Source organism: Heteronotia binoei, chromosome 10 (assembly GCF_032191835.1).
Source record: "Heteronotia binoei isolate CCM8104 ecotype False Entrance Well chromosome 10, APGP_CSIRO_Hbin_v1, whole genome shotgun sequence".
Lineage (NCBI taxonomy): Eukaryota > Metazoa > Chordata > Lepidosauria > Squamata > Gekkonidae > Heteronotia > Heteronotia binoei.
This window is the reverse complement of record NC_083232.1, coordinates 33693121-33714314: the sequence shown is the minus strand read 5'-3', so window position 1 is coordinate 33714314 and position 21194 is coordinate 33693121. Positions and strand designations below refer to the sequence as shown.

The 21194-nt window shown below is 44.1% G+C and overlaps 1 protein-coding gene across 6 annotated transcripts in view; it reads left to right on the top strand.

Moving 5' to 3' along the window:
* KIAA1217 (KIAA1217 ortholog) overlaps positions 1-21194 on the top strand; it is a 570030-nt gene that overhangs the window by 301046 nt on the left and 247790 nt on the right. Inside the window, exon 1 of one of the 6 annotated variants that reach the window (XM_060248359.1) lies at positions 5309-5555. The exons of the other annotated variants lie outside the window; for them this stretch is intronic. Within the exon in view, the coding sequence (XP_060104342.1) occupies positions 5448-5555 (108 nt within the window). The 5' untranslated portion in view covers positions 5309-5447. Of the gene's footprint in view, positions 1-5308; positions 5556-21194 lie in introns of those variants that run through there. 6 annotated transcript variants of the gene reach the window in all.

The following is a 21194-nucleotide window of genomic DNA, read 5'->3' as shown; positions in this document are numbered from 1 at the left end:
CTTCTCTGGACCCATTCCTGCTTGTCTATATCCTTTTTAAAATGTGGTGCCCAAAACTGAACACAATACTCCAGGTGAAGTCTTACCAGAGCAGAGTAAAGCGATACCATCACTTCATGTGATCTGGACACTATACTTCTGTTGATACAGCCCAAAATTGCATTTGCCTTTTTAGCCACTGCATCACACTGTTGACTCATGTTCAGTGTATGATCCACTAAGACCCCTAGATCCTTTTTGCACATACTACTGCTAAGACAAGCCTCCTCCATCCTATAAACATGCATTGGATTTTTTTCTACCTAAACGCAGAACTTTACATTTCTCCTTGTTAAAATTCATTTTATTGGTTTTAGCCCAGTTTTCCAGTTTGTCAGGGTCATCTTACATCTTATGGGAGCCGGTTTGGTGTAGTGGTTAAGTGTGCGGACTCTTATCTGGGAGAACCGGGTTTGATTCCCCACTCCTCCACTTGCACCTGCTAGCATGGCCTTGGGTCAGCAATAGCTCTGGCAGAGGTTGTCCTTGAAAGGGCAGCTGCTGTGAGAGCCCTCTCCAGCCCCACCCACCTCACAGGGTGACTGTAGTGGGGGAGGAAGGTAAAGGAGATTGTGAGCCGCTCTGAGACTCTTCAGAGTGGAGGGCGGGATATAAATCCAATATCTTCTTCATCTTCATCTTCTTCATCTGTTTCTGTCTTCTAATCTACTGTATTTGCAGCCCCTCCCAATTTAGTATCATCAGCACATTTAATAAGTATTCCCTCTATTCCTTCATCCAAATCATTTATAAAGATGTTGAACAAAACAGGTCCCAGGACAGATCCTTGAGGCACTCCACTTGTCACTCTCCAAGAGGATGAGGAACCATTCACAAGCACTCTTTGGGTATGATCTGTCAACCAGTTACAGATCCACCTAAATAATGGTAACAGGACGCAAACCACATTTTACCAACTTGTCAACAAAGATAGTATGTGGAACCTTATCAAAAGCCTTACTGAAATCAAGATAAATGATGTCTACAGCATTTCCCTGATCCAACAAGGTAGTCACTTTCTCAAAAAAAGAGATCTGGTTAGTCTGACATTGGTGGAGCCAATGATAAAATGTCAGGGAATGAGGTTTTATATAACTCTAATAGTACCTCTTCAGCATTTCAGGCAGAAGCTGTGTTTAACAAGATGTCTTTTGATCTGCACAGCCAATCAGAAGTCCTGCTAGGTAAAAGCCCCAGCTATCCCTACTCACCATGTAAAAGCACTTGGTGGGCATCATAGCATTCACAGACACCATATTGGGGACACCTGAACTGGGATGTTAGAACAGAGCCAGATCACAGGGTCCAAGGGGTTCCTGCAGTACTGAGAACATAGCTTTTCAGCTCAGTGAACCTATATCTGTTGCCTTCATTTTTATTATCTGGGTCCCAGCCATGTGGACCCTGTGGCACTGTTGCACTGTGGAGTCCACTTGATTCTGCTTGCTTCTGCCCCACCCCCCCAATGGCCCTTTGAGAAATTTCCTGGTAAGTTAAAGGGCCAGTCCTCCTATGGTATGTGCAAAGTGATAGAAATGGCCACATGAACTGTTATTAGCAGTGAGAAGGGGGTGATAAAGTATGAGTTACCTGTCTTTTCCTTCCAGGTGGCCAGCAGTACTTCCACCTGTGGGGAGGATTTCTCCCATGGCACAGGGAGAAAGGTTAACCCCAACAACCTAGCACAACATTGGTTGCTAGCCACCTCTCACAACTTTAAAAAAAACCCAACAACAACAGGAGAGTTGATCACATAACACTCCAGGTCTATGGTTAGCTGAGCACTTTGATCTGATGTCATTATGGTTCCTTTCTGGATTTAAAGTGCATGATCAGACAGCAACATCTGCCTTCCATTCCCCAGTCATTGGCATCCTGTTCTGATCTGCCTTCAAATCAAAGCTATTAGGCACTGAGGAAAGTTCAGACTTTATGGATGTCAGCGCTTTCACCCCACGTTTCCAGATGTCTGAACTCCCCTGTTGCAAACTGAAGCTAGTTTGGAAGTGTGAACCTTCCTGTCCATTTCCATCCCCCCCCCCCCTTTTATAAGGTAGTGATGTGAGCACAATCACCCCTGGGTTATCAATCACTGCTTGTGCATTTCTGCACCCAACACTCTGTCAGGATCAGGAGCCCCTGGGGGAGTTGTTTTTGAGTGACAGTTCCCCCAACCCACTCCTGTTTCTTGGGGTTGGAAAGCCATGGCAATGGTCATGTATTTATCCTTGCCTATGTCTTTAAAAGCACTTACAGGGGTATCCAACATAAGGACTGGGAGACAGTACTGGCCCATCCAGGACTGTGAGCAACTAGTGCAAGGGAAAGAAGAGGAGACTGCTTGTGGGGGGGGGGGAGTGGATGGAGCCACTCCGATTGTGGCTTCAGCATATCAGAACAACCTTGTCTACAGCAGTCAGGCAGTGTGGGAGCATCTGCCTAGTGCTCCACCACTGCCTCTCCAGTCTGCATACATGGATTTTCCTTTGTATTCCCCCACCCACCTATGGGACCTTGCAGTGAGGATACCCCACCTTGGAGCCTACCAGCTGCTGTCCTGTGTAGAGTTTATATCTCCAGTACCTGGCATTACATTTATTGGCACACATGGCCAACCTGTAATAGGAGTTTGCCAACCTTCGTGATCAGGTAGTGATGTGCACATCACTACCTGATCCAAAAAAGTGGGGATGGAAATGGACAGGAAAGTCCACACTTCCCAACCAGCTTGAGTTTGCAGCAGGGGAGTCCAGACATCCAGAAATGTGAGGTGAAAGCCCTGACATTCATAAAGACTGGACTTTCCTTGATGCCTAATAACTCCAATTTGAAGGCAGGTCAGAACGGGGTACCAATGACAACAGGGTGCCATGCATCTGTTGAAGGAGAGCTGTGTTTCTCGAAAGCTTATGCTACAATAAATTTTGCTAGTCTTAAAGGCGCTACTAGACTCTGCTATTTTGATAGGAATTGCATGGACAAGACAGTCTGAAGTAAAGTTTCATCCTGGTGTGTAGATTGGGAACACAGGCCCATTAAGACTATATAGCCCAGAAGCCTGAAATGCATGAGAAAGACAGAAAATAAAGAAATAACTCCAAAAGAAGGAAGCCGTGGACTGAACCTGTGTGAATTGCTTTGTGTTCTCACTGTCAGGTCAGCAGGATGACCAGAATCACTTTGTGTCCCATAGCTACATTCTGTATATTGTGACTTGGGTCCCCTCATTATATTCTTCTCACGGAGGTTGGCAAACATTCTCCTTTAGCAGTATTTATTCTAGACCAACTCTATTTTTAGTGCTGCTGAATGCCATACACGCATCTGCTCTAATTAGTAGTAAATTAGTCACACAAGGAACAAATATTTGAGTCTGATTAGAAGAAGTTAAAATAAGCATTGCTTTTTTATATAGATTACATAAATAACTATGTTAATGCCATTAACTGAGTTTAGTTAAGTATCTTTGAGTTAGTAACCACAAAGAAAGGGGGAAAGAAAGATGCCCTTTCACTTCAGGGTGTAGAAGAGCTGTCTCCTTAACAAAGCTCTTTCGTGTCCGATTGTGATCAAGGGAATGTAAGTGCAGCTCTTTAGCAACTGCCACTTATTGTAAAGCTTTCAAATGTATGTTAGGAATGGCTCTGCGTATTTGAACAAATCCTTCCATTCCTGCTCTTCTGAAAGAATCTTCTTAAACAACACACAGATGTTTTATGCTAATCTCTTGGCTTTTGGCTTTCACTGTGCGTTCTTTTCTGAAAGGGCCACAATGCAAATGTTACAGGAGAATTTTCCTGGTTGCAGTCTTTTTTTTTTTTTTAATTAACATGGGGTGCCACAACTCCCCCCCCCCCCCAAACGTGTTAGCAGTTGTGCGGGGACATCTCTTTATTTAGACACACGGGAAGTGTCTGGAGCCCTTGAATACAAAGGACTGTATTCTGAAGCATAGTAGTTTGACAGAACTACTATGAGTAGTAATTAAAGTTGTTTTATTGGAGCCTGCATGACATTTGACCCATCACAGCCTGCACAGGTGGTTTAACCCTTCACAGAACCTTTCAGATGGAGGACCAGGAGCTACATTGGCCATTTTGTGCCCCTAAGAATAGCGATTAGTGGTATAGCCTTTGTGGTATGGTGGTTAGAGTGTCATGCTAGGAGCTGGGAGATGAAGCTGGATAACCTTGAGCCAATCTCTCAAGTCTCAAGTAAACTGTAAAAACCATGTGAAATTAAGAACTCTCTCACACTTTGCTGAGAGATCTGGACTCTGCACAACCCTGACTTCTACTATCTTGAGTCTGATGTGGAAGTATATCTGTTTTATGGTTAGGCTGGAAATTTCACTAGAATGACCTTCCCTTCCCTTTATTTTTGTTTCTGGTTCCTAGCAAAGACTATGCCAATTGTAAATAATTGTATTTCAGTGGATTTAGACTGGATAGTTTCTGGACTAACTGCATAAAATTGCATTTGTGGGTATGTTGAAGTAGAAACAACAAGGAATCTTGTGACACCTTGAAGACAACCAGATTTTGAACACAATCAAATTTATTGTGGCATAAGACTTCATGACCATTCACAAAAGCAGCACGCACAGGATTTTCATAAGCACAAAACTGATTTAACACTCATAATGTGACTGAAATCCATTGTCTTTATTAAGTCTTCATAGTATTGTGTAAAAGTTGTGAGGAATCAGAATTCATGGATTTCGTGTTGTGTTTTTAAAAAATGTTTGTACATTTAAAAAAAAACAGTCCAGATTTCTGTTGCTGATGGTACCCCGCTTCCCCAACTCCTGCTGGTTGTCAGGCAAGCCTGGCAAGCCTAAATCATGGACAAAATCCATGATTAAGGGTTGCAATAAAGAAAAGAAACTGGGAGGGATTGACCAAAATCTAGCTGGATCCAACCTCACACTGCATACTCTGGGGCAATCCTAGGAAAGCAGAAAACCATTTACTTTGTTAATGAAAAAAATAGGAATGACTTTGTGAGATGCTCATGATCTGAATGTCAGGTAGCCTTCTTTGTCCTTGTTGGGTACCATCAAGCCCTTCCTCCTTCTTTTCCCCATTTTTGGAGGTGCTTGCCTAAGCAGCTTTTGGGGGAAAGAGTCCTCCCCCTGGCTAGAGGCAGTTTGACAGAGTCCAACGCGTACACCTGAATTCATTTCAGCCACACCCAGAGGCAGCCTTACAAGTCAAGCCGTGAAAAACCAGTCTTTTCTATTTGTGAATCATATCTACACCCAAACATGCAAGAACATTTCCTCAGTGCTGCTTCTCAAGGAAGCATACGGAACGTGCATGGTGTAAAGACAATCTTTGGAGATCTATGATTCAGCTGTGGCCACTGGTGTCCTCAGAAAGTTTGAGAAATTTACGGAGACCAAGAATATGGACTCAGATGTAGGTCAGTCTGTCAGTTCTCTACCCAAAGGACCACGAAGAAAAAGGAGCTTCTCGTCTCTTTGCTGTTCCTGTGGCGTATACCGAGTGAACGAGGTACAGCAGCAGTGCTCTGGCTGTTTCGAACCCTGTAGTGTGGTTGCTGAACTTCCAGCGGTAGCACCTTTGGTTATGCAGCAAAAGTTAATTTCTTTAAAGCATGGCTGTCTAAAATGGCTGAAAGGGTTAAATAATAATCTTTTAAATTCTTTTTTTTTTTTTACTGTTATACCCCTCAAGTCATCAATTTTAACATGCAGATTCTTTGTGAGACTTTTTAGAAGGTACTTTTAAGGTTGTTTTGGATGACTAAAATGTTCTGGTCAATGACTGTAATAATAAACTGAACTGAACTAAAGCATGGCCATCTAGCAAAGGGATTGTTGTTGTTATTAGTTGAGGCAAAATGTTTGATGTTGGATATTTAAGAAGTATTCTCTAAGAGACTCGTTTGGACATCTGTAGTAATCCCAAGCTTGGAGATTTGCAACTGTCAGTCTCCCCCACTGAACATTATCTACCCCTTTGGAGTTGTACAGGCAGATGTATTTGTTTTAAATACATGAAATCCTATCATGAAAAGTGCAATGAATTTACTGTGGATCTCCCATGGTAGTCTTATTTTGAACGTAGAGCATGTTGGGAAGGGGTGGAAAGCAGTAGACGTGTGAGCAATGTACTTTAAATTTGTATAGACAAGGTCATTTCTTGTTTGCTGTTTATACTGTGTCTGAAATATTTTAGGGCCAACCCTGTTTTGTAAATGTTTCTGGGGCTCCTTTTTGAAGGGGAGGGGCTGTAAACTGTACAGATGGAGGGTTTAATCTAAACCTGCTTTCAGTGACAAACCAGGCCTTGAGCATATGATATAAGAAGGCAGTTTCTTTGACCATTTGCAGAGTGCTTTCCCCTTCCTCCTCCATTAAACGCTTTGTATCATTACTCAGATATGAATAGTGAGATGGAGTTTGAGATCAGAGGACATGGTTTCTAAGAACATATGCTCCTTTTGAAACAGGACACTGTGTATGCAATTTTGATTAATCTTGCTACAATTGGATTGTTAATATGCCCGTAAACAGTAGTGAATAATGCATATCTCTTGATTAGTAGGCGCAGTGGTTTATAATATTCATTCATTCCTTCTTGAGGCGGGTTATTGTTATGCCCGTTGTACAGAAGGAGCTGAGAGTGATGGTGTACAATTTGCCCAGGGTTCATGATCAAATTGGATTTGGAACCCCTAACTCTGAAGTTCAGAATCAATATTCTGTTCCCAGTGTATATAAGAACAGACTAATTGCCTGGCTCAATAGTAACAAGGTTGAGGTAGTCTACTGTTCTAGTTAGACAAGTTCCCCCAGGGCACTCACAAGGTGAGTATGGTGGAGTTATCTGTCTCCTGTTTTTTGTCCCCTGCTGTTGACTCTCAGACCGATTTTGCACTCATCTTACTCCGCCCTCATGTCCGTCTTCTCTGTGCAGCGTCCTCCCGATTTCCCACTATTTGCGTCGGGGCTACAGCAAACATTGCGGGTTTTGCGCAGCAAACGGAACTGGCTTTTAGTGGTTTCCGTTTGCTGTGTGAAAACCGCAATGTTTGCTGCAGCCCCAGCACTAATAGTGGGAAATCGGGAGGACGCTGTGTGGAGAAGACAGATGTGAGGGTAGAGTAAGGTGAGTGCGAAATCGGTTTCAGTCTCTGGAACCTCACAAGAAGATCTGTCTTTCATGAATTTGTAGGCTCAATCATACATTGAGTACATCAGCCACACAAATAGCAATGCTTTAGTACCCAAAACGAACTTTAAATGTCTCATAGCTGTGAATTGGTTCCACAGAAGAAATGGGCAGTGCATCACATGGCCTACCTGTACCTTTCCTCAGAACCCCACTGTTCTACTGAACATCCTGTTGGAGGATTGGGAGAGCTTTACCAAGTATACATGTACAACAGCACAGGCATGCTGCAGCAAAGAGGAAGGAATTGGGTAACATTACTTCCTTTTAATGCATCAGCAGAGAAGAGTGAAGGAGATTATTTTACCCAATTATCCCACATTGCTGCAGTGCCCCATACTGCGTGTTTCCTTCAAGAAGAGCTCGACCCCTCAAGAGGATTTTTAGAACAAACATCAGGTGGTTTTAGAAAGTTGAAGACAGCTCCATTGACTCCTTCCATTCACTTTTCCTTGAGATCTAATCCTATGTGTACGGAGACAGACTTGTGTGCTTTTCCACAGAAATGTTGAGGATTAATGTTGAGAAGTTCATAAGGAATCATTTGGGGCTGGGATAAAAATGAGGAAATTTCTGCAAGACACAAATTGTTCATTTCAGTTTTCTATAACTCTTAATCCGCTTGATCAAGCCAGTTTCCAGTCCTGCCTCAGCCTTCTCCCCTTTAATTAACACTCAGCTGCTCTCACTATTCCATGTCTCCAGGAGGACAGTGAGCATGCTCAGTCCTCATCAGGTTGTTGTAGTGGTGGTCTTTCTTACATTTACGAAGTTGCATTTTCTGTATAGCTGGGAAATTCCCAAAATGTTCAACGATATCTGACTTATCGGTCAGTAATCCCATTTTGCTACTCTTCTCGAAGACATAATCAGAAAGCTTGGTATTGGAGGGAATGTTGAGGTCTGGGAGAAATCACAAATTGGGGGTGGAGATATAACTGTGAAATTTCCCTCCATATCCAAATGTCCTCCTCCACAAAAGCTTATACTACTTGTAGTTTGGTCAGACCAATTTCCCCTTATCCCTCTTTTTTCCTCTTGTTCTTTGACCAACAGTTAGCTGCCCTCAACATTTCAGATCTCTTCAAGACTAAGAAGCATTCTGAGTCACATCTATCAGGTCACATCTTTCTGGATAATTTAGCTATGGAGAAACCTCTGCCTTTTTGGTGGGTGGCACCATTTACTGCTCTACTAATGGGCAGTTGGTTGCGAACCAGAATTAGGAAAAGGAAAGGTCCCCTGTGCAAGCACCAATCGTTTCCAACTCTGGGGTGACATTGCTTTCACAACGTTTTCATGACAGACTTTTTACGGGGTGGTTTACCATTGCCTTCCCCAGTCTTTTACACTTTCCCCCCAGCAAGCTGGGTACTCATTTTACCGACCTTGGAAGGATGGAAGGCTGTCAACCTTGGGCCAGCTACCTGAATCCAGCTTCCGCTGTGATGGAACTCAGGTCGTGAGCAGAGAGTTCAGACCACTGTACTGCAGTACTGCTGCTTTACCACTCTGCGCCATGGGGCCGCTTATCCGAAATCAGAATTAGAGGGAGCAGTAAACTGAAAGTACTTGAGTGCTTAACAAGATGTTGTTTTGTCAAATAAGGCAAGTTTTAGGTTCTGTTGTGTTACCCTAGGGACTAGCAAAAGTACTGCTACTCTCCCACACCAGTAATGAGGAGAACCCACTCACCTGTTTTAAAGATCATCTTTCCCTTTCAGTAGAGAGCGTCATGCTCAGCTCTAATAATAGAGGAATTAAATGTACACCCCTTTTGTTCTTTCCTTCCGGCTGCCACCTGCTAGTTTTCCATATCAACAATACCAGAACGTTGAGTTTGCTGTCAGGCACAAGACACCTTTTTGTGAAGAGCAAAGTAGATGAGCTTATTAGATGAACTTTGGAGGTCAGGTCAATGGGTGTTAACCATCATGGATAAATGGAATATCCGTATTCTGAGACAGTATGCCACTGATGGCTGGCTGCTGAGGGGTGGCTGACAGAAGAGACTGTCCTCTTGTTCTTGCTAATGGGCTTTCTGCTTCTTCTGGCTGGCCATGATGGGGAACAAGGTGCAGGGTGAGATGTACCTTTTGATCTGACCGAGCAGAGCTTCAGAGGGTAGCTGTATTGGTCTGTAGTAGAATGGTTAGATTCAAATCCAATAACACCTTAAGAAGAGTTTCAAGGAATAAGCTGTCGAATAGTCTACTGTGTTTGACAAAGGGAGCTTTGACTCTCACAAGTTTACCTTGAAATACTTAGGGTGTTTTCGCACTTAGCGTTTGCTCCCCTTATTCCACGGCGCAATTATGTCCGGCTCATTTTCCTCGTTTTCGCACATGGACTCATTTGCGGAGTCGCTTTCCATGAAGCCCCGGCTCAAATCGTTTTCCCACTGGCATCGACTTGAGTTCGATGCCCTGTCAATCATTTTTTTTTAAGCGCAAGTCTGGTTGCGTAAGGACGTACTAACGTAACATTGAGCAGGCACAGCTGTTCCCTCCCCTTCTTTTCGTGGACAAACCGCATCACGTGTGCTGCTTCTGCTCATGGATTGGCTGTAGCTGTAGGATCCTCCACAGCCCTTTATGTATTAACAGAAGCATTCACAGTGGAGAATCCTAGCACTAGATTCCCCCCCCAAATTCTGAAGTTGCGAAATATCGCAATAACGAAGAGAGAGAAATCGAGGGGGGGGTGTGTGTGTGGCAGCTTCTTCCTTTCCCAGCCTCGCTCCCTCCCGGGTGGCGAAGCTGGGATTTCCTCTGCACTCTTTCCCCTCTCTGGCTGGCGCTTGCAACGGGGACCTGACTGATTCCTGCCGCCAGAGCTCCCCCCTCGCCCCATTCTCTCCTTCCCCTTCTGTGGCGCGTGTGAAGAGCGAGCTCGCGTCTATTTTCTAACCGAGCGGAATGTAGCCAGGGAGAAGAATGCAGGACTCCAACTTCCCATTTTATACATGGCGATTTTGTGCAGGTCCAGAAATCCTGGTGGCACAGCTGAGGGAGGCATTGCCTTTTTAAAACACACACACATGAACGCTTTGGCCCGCGCCGGCACTAGATTTCTCCCCCCCCCCAACAATGTATAATGTAGTTGCGAGATAACGCAACAGCGAAATAACGCAGGAGGTTTTTTTTTGTTGTTAATTTCGAAATATCGCTATTACGCAAGAAATATGAAGTTTAAAAAAAAAATGGCCGTGCGGGCACTTTTGGGAAGCGCCGCGAATGGCTGATGATTGGTCAAGGGGGTGGATGGGGTGGGAGGACGGAAAGGGAGAGGGTGACGCCCACAAAGCAGTCGATCCGGCGTGGATGGATTTCCCACAGCAAACTCCGAGGAGTGGATCCGGTGTGGATCCGGAGGTTTTCAAAAACTCTGGAAGGATGTTGAAAAACATACTCCGGCGTGAAACCCCTGAAGCGCTGGAGCAAACCGCAGTGCCGGAGCAACAGGTGGGAAAACCAGGAAAAGATCCGGAGGTAAATGGGGTGCTACGCCGGAGTAAACGCTAGTGCGAAAACACTCTTAGTCTCTAAAGTGCTACTGGATTCAATGCAGTCTTCTCACATTTTGCAAGTATGTGAGAGCAATCCTCAGCAGGTCTACTTAGAATGGAAGTCCTGTGTTATTCAGTGGGGATTCCAGGATAGTGTCTGTTCTGTCTGCGCTAAAGGGCAGAGAATTAATGCAGTAAGAAGAAGGAAATGCTGTACCTTTAAATGCATGGAATTATGGGGTTTGTAGTTCTTTAGGTGCTGTAGGTCAGGTGGGATTATATAGTTCCCCCTAACAGGACTGGATCTACATGTTTTTTGAGGGGGGGGGGAATTAAAAAAATAGCGCCCCCTTATGGGCCATTTTATCTTATGGTCCCATAGACCATAGGGGGAGGGACGATGGGTCAGTGGTAGAGCATCTGCTTGGTAAGCAGAAGGTCCTAAATTCAATCCCTGGCATCTCCAACTAAAAAGGGTCCAGGCAAATAGGCATGAAAAACCTCAGCATGAGACCCTGGAGACCCGCTGCCAGTCTGAGTAGACAATACTGACTGATGGACTGAGGGTCTGATTCAGTATAAGGCAGCTCCATATGGTCATATGGTCATATAATACAATGGACTCCATACCCAATTTGGCGCCCCCCTCTCCATCGGCGCCCGGGGCAAGCACCCCCCTCTGCCCCCCCTAGATCCGGCCCTGCCCCCTAATTGGCTAATTGTGGAAGGTTCAGCCCCCTCTGTGGACCTGCAAAAGTTTATTGGCCCTTTCCTGTCTATTTTACAATCCTTTGTTAGCTATTTGCTCAACATGGTGACCCAAGGGGATGTGTCTGTCTTTTCACCTCGCATCCATAACTTGTAAGAAGCTATTTCAGCATACATGTCCCACCTATATGTCAGGGCGCAGTGAGTACTCTGTTAAATGCCTTGGGATGTCAATAAAGTCTGTAAAAGTTCTGCAAGTGTGAGTGCGTGAGTTGAGCACACCTGGACAAAAGCTTCTAGAAAGAGCTACCCTGGCGACTGGGCTCCAGAATAGTGAAAAGACAGACACATCCCAAGGTCCGCAGAGGGGGGCTGAACCTTCCACAATTAGCCAACTAGGGGGAACTATATAATCCCATCTGACCTACAGCACCTAAAGAACTACAAACCCCATAATTCCATGCATTTAAAGGTTCAGCATTTCCTTCTTACTGCATTAATTCTCTGCCCTTTAGCGCAAGCAGAACAGTGTCCTTGAAATTGCAGGCTGCGTGACTTGATTTTTCCAGTTCGGTGAAGAGGTTGTGTGCAAACTCTTATCTGGAAGAACCAGGTTTGATTCCCTACTCCTCCACATGCAGCTGCTGGAATGATCTTGGGTCAGTCATAATTCTGTCAGAGCTGTTTTCTCAAGAGCAGTTTCTGTCAGAGCTCTCTCAGCCCCACCTATCTCCCAGGGTGTTTGTTGTGGGGAGGGGAAGGGAAAGGAAATTATAAGCCACTATGAGACTCCTCTAAGTGAAGGGCAGGGTATAAATCCAATCTCTTCTTCCGCACTGTAAAACGGCTTCTGATGCAACTTCTAGGGGTTTGCAATTACTCTGTTTAAAGAGACTTCACTCTTTTGCCCTTAGGAAAAATAGTAGTGATGAAAGAATGCAAATTTTATCTGACCCTTGAACCACATTCCTTTTTTTATCACTTCTGTACAAAATTAAACACAATAAACACAAAAATGAACTGTATAAAAACAAACAGCAAAAAAAAAAATCAACTCAGGACACCATCTTCTTCTTTCTTTGTGACCTTCCCTGTGGATTTGTAACAGGTTTGTAGTTTCACATATAAAATTAGTGTGTGGGGAACAAGGAAAGGTGAGAATTTTTAGTTTGAACACAGTCCATACTAGACTTTGGTACAGTTAAAAGGAGAGATGGTGGACTGACCATCCAGTCCTGTGCAGAGTTAGTCCAGTCTACACCTACTGAAATCAATGGGCTTACACTGGAGTATCTCTATACAGGATTGTTCTGCAAGGGTTTTAACTGGTGTAGCATCACACACAGGTGCTTTGGCAAGTCTTGTGGGGAGGGGAATCTCCTAGTTCCAGGAATTAAACAGTGGTGCTACTGTTGGGATGGGCTGGCCTATAATCATCACTCAGGAGTAATAATAGCAGCAGCAGCAGGAACTACAACAACCTGTCTTACTCTTCCAGAAAAGAAAGAGACGTCATTACAAATTATATGTTATAAAAGTTCATGTGATCTCCTCACTCGGTCACTAAGCTTTGGATCCAGACTGCTTTGATTTTTTGCAAATCACTTGTTCATAAATCTACCTGACCTTGTTTTGCAGTGCCTGTTTTCTCCCCAGCCAAGCTCCTCATCTGATAACATGGGTAGTTCATTCACAGTTTAAACTAAGCCAGGTTTCAAATAGTTTTGCACTGTGGTGGTGGTCAGCATGGCAGCTGGCCCAGTTAGTCGCTCACTCATGCTTCCCGGCTTGTCAGCAGGGCTGGTTTAAGTCCAACTGATGCCCTAAACACAGCCCATCAATAGTTCCCCTCAGCTCTTCCATTGCTTCACTGATAACACATGAAGAAGAAAAAGAAGAAGAAGATGATGATATTGGATTTATATCCCGCCCTACACTCTGAATCTCAGAGTCTCAGAACGGTCACAATACCTCCCCCCCCCCCACAACAGAAACCCGGTGAGGTAGGTGGGACTAAGAGAGGTCTTACAGCAGCTGCCCTTTCAAGGACAACTCCTTTGAAAGCTATGGCTGAACCAAGGCCATTCCAGCAGGTGCAAGTAGACAAGTGAGGAATCTAACCTGGTTCTCCCAGAGAAGAGTCCACGCACTTAACCACTACACCAAACTGGCTCTCAATAAGACTCAGTAAGGGCTGAAGGTGAAGTACGAGATTAAATAAATCAGGTTTCTCCCAGGCTATACCCCACAACTATATTAAATACAAACTTTTAGAAAAATTTTTAACACTACATAGTGGTAAGCAATATAAGAGAGCCATTTTGGTGTAGTGGTTAAGTGTGAGAACTCTTATCTGGGAGAACCAGGTTTGATTCCCCACTTCTCTACATGCAGCAGCTGAAGTGACCTTGGGTCAGTCATAATTCTGTCAGAGCTGTCTCTTGAACAGTTTATGTCAGAGCTCTCTCAGCCCCATCTACCTCACAGGTTGTCTGTTGTGGGGAGGGGAAGGAAAAGGAGATTGTAAGCTGCTTTGAGGTGCCTTCTGATAGTGAAGGGCAGGGTATAAATCCAATCTCTTCTCTTCTAATAAGCAAAATAAAACCCCTCTGTGGTGCCCCCCCTTCCACTGGTACCCTAAGCACACACTTATTTTGCTTCATGGTTAATCTAGGGCTGCATGTCAGACTTGTGTATACCCAGGGTCATCACAGACAAGCCATTTATCATTTGAAAGCTACAACATTTCAAAAGTCATGTGCACCTTTTCTACCTGTGCAGTTGATGGCATTAATCAGCTGGTGACATTTGTCATGTTGATGTGTAAGGGGCTTAAATGGCAGTTTCTATTCACAGTGTGACACTGTGCAAGGTGTTTGCAATTCAGTTTAGAACACTTGGCTAATGCAAACAGGTTGAATGTGGGAGTAAGGATGGAAATACAGAGGATTCTTGCAACTTCCGACTAACTCATCTCAGCAGATTTGCAGCAGAGTTTTATGGAAATCTGCATGCACAAAGTGACTCTTGTAAAACCTTTTAGAAGAGTTTTGAGCATCAGAACATCCACTCTTCTCAAGTATTAGAGGGTGCTGCTTGTAATCTGCAATCATATTCCAATTTACTCCATTATTACTTGTGACCCAGTGACAGCAAGCACAGCTGTCTTGAGCTCACTTGTGCAGCCCATTTAAAGCAAGCCTTCTCTGCACCAGCCCAGCTGTCTCAGACTTGCTCATGCAGCCCATTTTAAGGGGCTCAGCTTCCTCTGGCTCCCTGATGCAAGCCCTTTAAATGAGCTGTACAAGCAAGCCTGAGACAGCAGGACCAGAAAAGGTTCTCCCTGCTGGCTCAGCTGCCTCTGGCTCCCTGGCACAGCCCCATTAAATGGACTGCATGAATGAACCCGAGGCAGCTGGACCAGTGTGGAGAAAGTTCTGCGTGCCAGCTCAGTTGTCCCAGGTTCCCTCATGTAGCTCGTATAAAGGGAGCCTGCGATGGCGATGAAGTGACCCCTGGAAGGTACTACACCCTTTCCATTTAAACCCTGCTTTTAGCTCCCTGTTAAAACCCATAGGGAGATGAGAGCAGGGTTTAAATGGCTCCAAACCATTTAAACCAAACAGCTGAGCAGCAGGGAACCCCCAGCTGCTCAGCTGTTTCTGGTGAAGAACAGAAAGCAGGGGTAAATCTGAACATCCCTACCTAGAGATTGAACTCCAAGAGCCACAATGGCTGTTCTGGGCTTGAAATGGTCTCATCAGTTCCCCCTTACGGTATAAGAAGATGTATTGCAGTTGGGGTTGCCAACCTCCAAATGGGTAGAGATCTCCTGGAAATACAGCCAGTCTCCAGACAACATAGATCTAAGGGGGGAAGAGGCTTTTTTGGAAGGTGGACTGTGTGGAATTAGACCCAGCTGAGGTCCCTCCCCTCCCAAATCTCCCCCCCCCCCAAAAAAAATCTCCAGCTATTTCTCAACCCAAAGCTGGCAACACTAATTGCAGTGTTTTTTAGTTTTTTTCCAAGCAGTCTACCTAAATGGTATCCACATCTGGAGATGTATTTGCTATGTGAAATTCCAGCAAAGGAAGATACATGGTAGTCTGTTAGCCTGATATTAAACAAGCCTGTGTCTGTGTGCACTGATGGAAATGGAAATTTTTATGCTCAGCTTCCTTTATATTTAGTCTGACAAACTGTTGCAGCTTTTGGCCCATTGATTTGTTTTTATTTCATCTCTGGAGCAAGGATTGTTAAGGGAGGGAAATAAATATAGCTTTAAAAAAAAGAAATTGTAAATGTTAAGTCCTTTTGAAAAAAACTGTTCTTAAGTGTTGGTCTTTTCCCTGCTGGAGGAACAAATCTTCATTACTGGTTTAATAGCGTCTTCTAAAGAGCAATTGTGTTTAATTTCATCCTGCCAGAGATTACCACTAATAGGAATCCTTCCATTTGGTGGGTGTGGCTTTCTTCCTCCCCCCAGAGCTGCTGCCCAAAACATGCTGATCTTGGGGACTGGGGGACTTAAAGGAACAGCGCAAGTGGTAGTTACAGCTCTCTCTTGTTTAATAGCGTCTTCTAAAGAGCAATTGTGTTTAATTTCATCCTGCCAGAGATTACCACTAATAGGAATCCTTCCATTTGGTGGGTGTGGCTTTCTTCCTCCCCCCAGAGCTGCTGCCCAAAACATGCTGACCTTGGGGACTGGGGGACTTAAAGGAACAGCGCAAGTGGTAGTTACAGCTCTCTCTTGGGGGGAAAGAATCAGCAAAAATTGACCCCACCCTTACATCAGCAGAAATGTTAGGCAAGATGTGAGACATGATTTACTTAGGGCCAGGACTTTTTTGTAGCAGGAACTCCTTTGCATATTAGGCTACCCCCTCCCCGATGGTAGCCAATCCTCTAAGAGCTTACCAGGACTGGACCTTCATGTTTTTTAGGGGGGCCAAAATTAAAAAATGATGCCCCCTTATGGGCCAATCTATCTTATGGTCTCATAGAATAAAATTGACTCCATACCCAATTTGGTGCCCCCCCTTCATTGGCGCCTGGGGCAAGCACCCCCTCTGCCCCCCCTTAGATCCAGCCCTGGAGCTTACAGTAGGCCCTGTAAGAAGAGCTCTGTAAGCTCCTGGAAGATTGGCTACATCAGGGGTGTATGACCTAATATGCAAAGGAGTTCCTGCTACAAAAAAAAGCCCTGCTAGGACTGAATCTGGAGGCTTCTTCTGTTCCCCTCTTTCATGGTTTCCAAGATGATGCTTATGTATTAAGTTCTACCTGGCAAAATCTGTACTAGGAAATCCAGTTTATCCAGCTTTCATCCTAAATCCTGAGCAGGGAGGCAAGTGGCGATGTTATATGCTGATTGCAGAGGCATGTTCAAATAAGGGTAGCCAAACATTTTGAATACATGTTTCAGACATATGTCAAAGATAAAAAAGTAAACAATAGCGTGTCAAACCAGAACAGCCAGTTGTTAAAAAAGACAAATTGCATAATCATGAAATGGGTTATTTGGAACATAAAAGGGGAGGGGGGAAGGAATCCCACTTTGCTGCTCCAAATAATAGGTTTTCTTCCACAGCACCTACTTACCAATTTCTTTGTCTCCGTTTTGTAGCCTTGCCCACAATATATTTAATTATTTTATTCCAAAATAGCCTGAAATTGCAGGTTTGGGTATGGCAAAGACAGCTGCCCCAGATAGTCCAGCTGCAGTTTTCAGCTTCTTATCTGTGACATTGAAGTGACCCTCTGCTCTTAATGTCACCCAGAGCTCCGAGTCTGGCTTTGCAGCTTCTTGTGCCAGGCAAGCCATTATCCAGCCTGATTGCTCTGGTCAAACAGAGCTAATCACCTGGTCCATTGGCCTCTCTGCAGCGCTCTGGTCTTTATTAGTCTGTGTCTTCTCCCCTTAAGCAAGGGATGATTAACCTGGTGTTAAAGTTCCCCTGGAGCTGCCTTTGTTTAGGCCTGTTAATCAGAAGCTGATTCTGTGGCTGCAATTGAATAATGCCAAGGTGGCTCCAGTTACTTAATTCACTATTATTAAGTATTGGAATAGATTCAAAAGGCCAACTATGGTAGTACGTGGAGTATCGAGTTTGCCTGTACTGTTGCAGCCAACAAGAGACAAACTAGTTTGCTGTGTTTCTAATGTCAACAGTACAATATAGAAGAGAGAATAAACTCCCCTACAGGAACTATCAGATCTGAAGAGCTGGAAAGGGTGAAGTTTGTGAATATTCAAACAAGCTGGTCTACTGATGTTCATTGTATTTATTTATTGACTTTATTTATGGTCTGCCTTTCTCAAGGCAGCTTATAAAATTATTTTTAAAATGCAGTAAAGAAAAACAGAACAGGGCATACCTCCAACAATGCAACGACTGGATTTGTAAAAATTAGAAAACTGTGTGGTAAAAACAAGCCAATACATGCAAGAAATGGTGCAAGAAATGACTACCCTGTTCTCTTAATAAAAGCACCAACCTGGCCAGTTCCATTACTGCAAACTGGGGAGGGATGGCTTTAAGAAAGTGAAGAGAAATAAAAGGCGACCATTTGAGAGATAAGTGATTTAGCAGGTGACAGTGAAAAAGAAGAGGATCTGAATGGACCACCTTCCCCTGCTTCCACCACCTTTGGAATGCTCTTCCCCTTGACGTATGCATTCTTGATACCCCCTTGCTGTCCTTGCACTGCCAAACCAAAATATATATCCTTGCCCAGTTTTTTCTTTTTTAACCTGAAGGGTTTCTTAACTCTTTTTATGGTCTGTATATAGCCTGAGGACCGTTCTATGAATATAACTTTTGGACTGTTGTTTGATGTCCTGTCTCAGCTTGTCTCTTGTTTCCAACAGCTTGCATTTTTTAGGATTTGTTTAGTTTTGACAGTTTTTAGAGAGCCTGTTTGATGTAGTGGTTAAGTGTCCAGACTTTTATCTGGGAGAACCAGCTTTGATTCTCCACTCCTCTACATGCACCTGCTGATGTGACTTTGAGTCAGTCACAGGTTCTTGCAGAGCTTTTCCTCTCTAGAGCAGTTTCTGTCAGAGCTCTCTCAGCTCCACCTGCCTCACAGGGCATCTGTTGTGGGGAGGGGAAGGGAAAGGAGACTGTAAACCGCTCTGAGACTCCTTCAGGTAGTGAAGGGCGGGATATAAATTCAATGTTCTTGTGTTGTTGTTTATGCTGCTGGTTTTAATGATATTTATTGTACAGTTTTATTTTGGGACCCACCTCAAGTTGGAAAAGTGGTGTACAAATTAAATAAATAAATGCTCCACAGACCATGCTGATTATACACTCTGACTGATTCTGCAGTTGCTTTTGCTCTGCTCCAGGCTTCTGCTTTCACTGGATCAAGCAATCAGTTGCCCACCATTTGCTGCACGGGTGTATTTTGATCCGTGGCTCCCTCCAATTTCTCTTGTGGTTTCTTGCTTTTGTTATTTGGCGATCTGAAGAAGAAGAAGAAGAAGAAGAAGAAGAAGAAGAAGAAGAAGAAGATATTGGATTTATATCCCGCCCTCCACTCCGAAGAGTCTCAGAGCGGCTCACAATCTCCTTTACCTTCCTCCCCCACAACAGACACCCTGTGAGGTGGGTGGGGCTGGAGAGGGCTCTCACAGCAGCTGCCCTTTCAAGGACAACCTCTGCCAGAGTTATGGCTGGCCCAAGGCCATGCTAGCAGGTGCAAGTGGAGGAGTGGGGAATCAAACCCGGTTCTCCCAGATAAGAGTCCGCACACTTAACCACTACACCAATCTGGAAGCTGTGAGGTAAATTTGCCAGGTGTCAACAGAGTGTTTAATTGGCTGTGGTATCAATTCTTTTTGATGGACATCTTGAAAGGCATCTATGCATATTGGTATTCCCAGCAGGCCCATTCTTTCAAACCCTCCCCCCTTCCAACTGAATGGCCCGTCCATTGGAGGGCCTCCAATCTGTCACCTTTGCTCACTGCCACTCTGAACAAGTAGTTGCATTGTTGCTGGTCTTTTAGCTTTTTTCTTTCCTCTTCCCTAACACAGCATGCATAGCAAAGGGGGGGTGGGGAGAGTAAAGAGATCTCTGTCTCTCTTAGAGAGGGGCACATAAGAAAGGGGGTGGGGGAGCAAAGCTGCTGTGACTGCCCAGGCGAAGGGAGGTTACCTTGTGGACCTCAAGGCAGCTTAACAGTGCCAGGAGCCCAGGACCACTAAACAAGTGGCCCCTCCACCCCCAAACAACAAATCCTGCTGTGGGCCCCACCAAACATGAAATCCTGGCTACAGCCCTGAATCCCGGTGGCCTGTAAAATATCCCTTTTAAGAAGGGCTTTTTTGATCTGGTGTGATTTGATTTTAATTTTTCAACTGGGTGTTTGAGTGTACTGATTATTGTTTTTACCTGCTGCTTTCTATTGATCATGAAAGCTACCTTGAGCTTTGGTTAAAGCAGGGTAAAGTGTCAAAAAAAAAAGATCATCTTTCATGCATGTATAAAAGCTAAGACGTACGTTCTAGAACTGTATTGGTATATTTTGAGATCAAAGGAATACTAAAAGTAATCTGCAATAGGATCACATTATTACACTGGAGAAAGTACACATTTTAAATGTAAACCTGCATGGTGGGACCAGATCCCATTATCATTGATCAAAAGCCTATGCAAACTATTTTGTCCATTATGAGGAAGGCCTGGCTTGGCTTGCAATAACAGTTCACTGATTGCAGCCAATGTGTTTCGTGTAGGATTAGTATGCAATCATTAGGATGTATACATTTGCATAAGTATTATTGGCATCAATGGGATTAATTAGTATAAAACTGCAAGCAGACAGCAGCAACCTAAAACTGTTCCCATACCTTTTCCTTCCTTCTCAAGTTAACTTTGTCTGCACTAATAATTCTTAGGTTTAATATTCTTTTTAGGAAACCACAGATATCTAGCAATGTTGAGCAAAAAGCCGAAGTTCAAAGTTGGAGTTACTTTCAGCTTGCTTTCTTATGCTTTCCCTTCCTTTGTATGGATGAATTCCTCGTAGTAAAACTATGTACTGTTCTATGATAAAGTTGTTTTTGTTGTTTTTGATGATGATGATGATTACCATTCTTTGTGGTCCATTGTCTCCCAGAGCACTGCACATGGCTAACAAATGAAATATTGCTATTAAATGAATATATCTATGTTTGTGTATAGTTATATACAGGGCTTTTTTTGAGCAGGAACACAGTTCCAGCTGACTTGGCATCAGGAGGTGTGGCCTAATATGCAAATGAGCTCTTGCTGAGCTTTTTCTATTTAAAAAAACCCTGGTTATATATACAGCAGTAAGGTAGTCCCCAGTGCAAACACTAGTGGTTTCTGACAATGGGGTGATGTTGCATCACTGCAGACTTTTTATGAGGTGGTTTGCCATTGCCTTCTCCAGTCATCTACACTTTCCCCCCAGCAAGCTGGGTACTCATTTTACTGACCTTGGAAGGGTGGAAGGCTGAGTCAACCTTGAGCTGACTACTTGAACCCAGCTTCCGCCGGGATTGAACTTAGGTCATAAGCAGAGCTTGGACTGCGGTACTGCAGTTTACCACTCTGCACCACGGGGCTCCTCATATATACAGTAAGCACAGTTACAATGATAAAGATCACTAGAATTATTTATACGTGGCAAGACTTTCATTCCACATTATTTGCTTTTGTTGATATGTATCACTTGCTTGAGTCATGCTTGAGTCTAGTGGC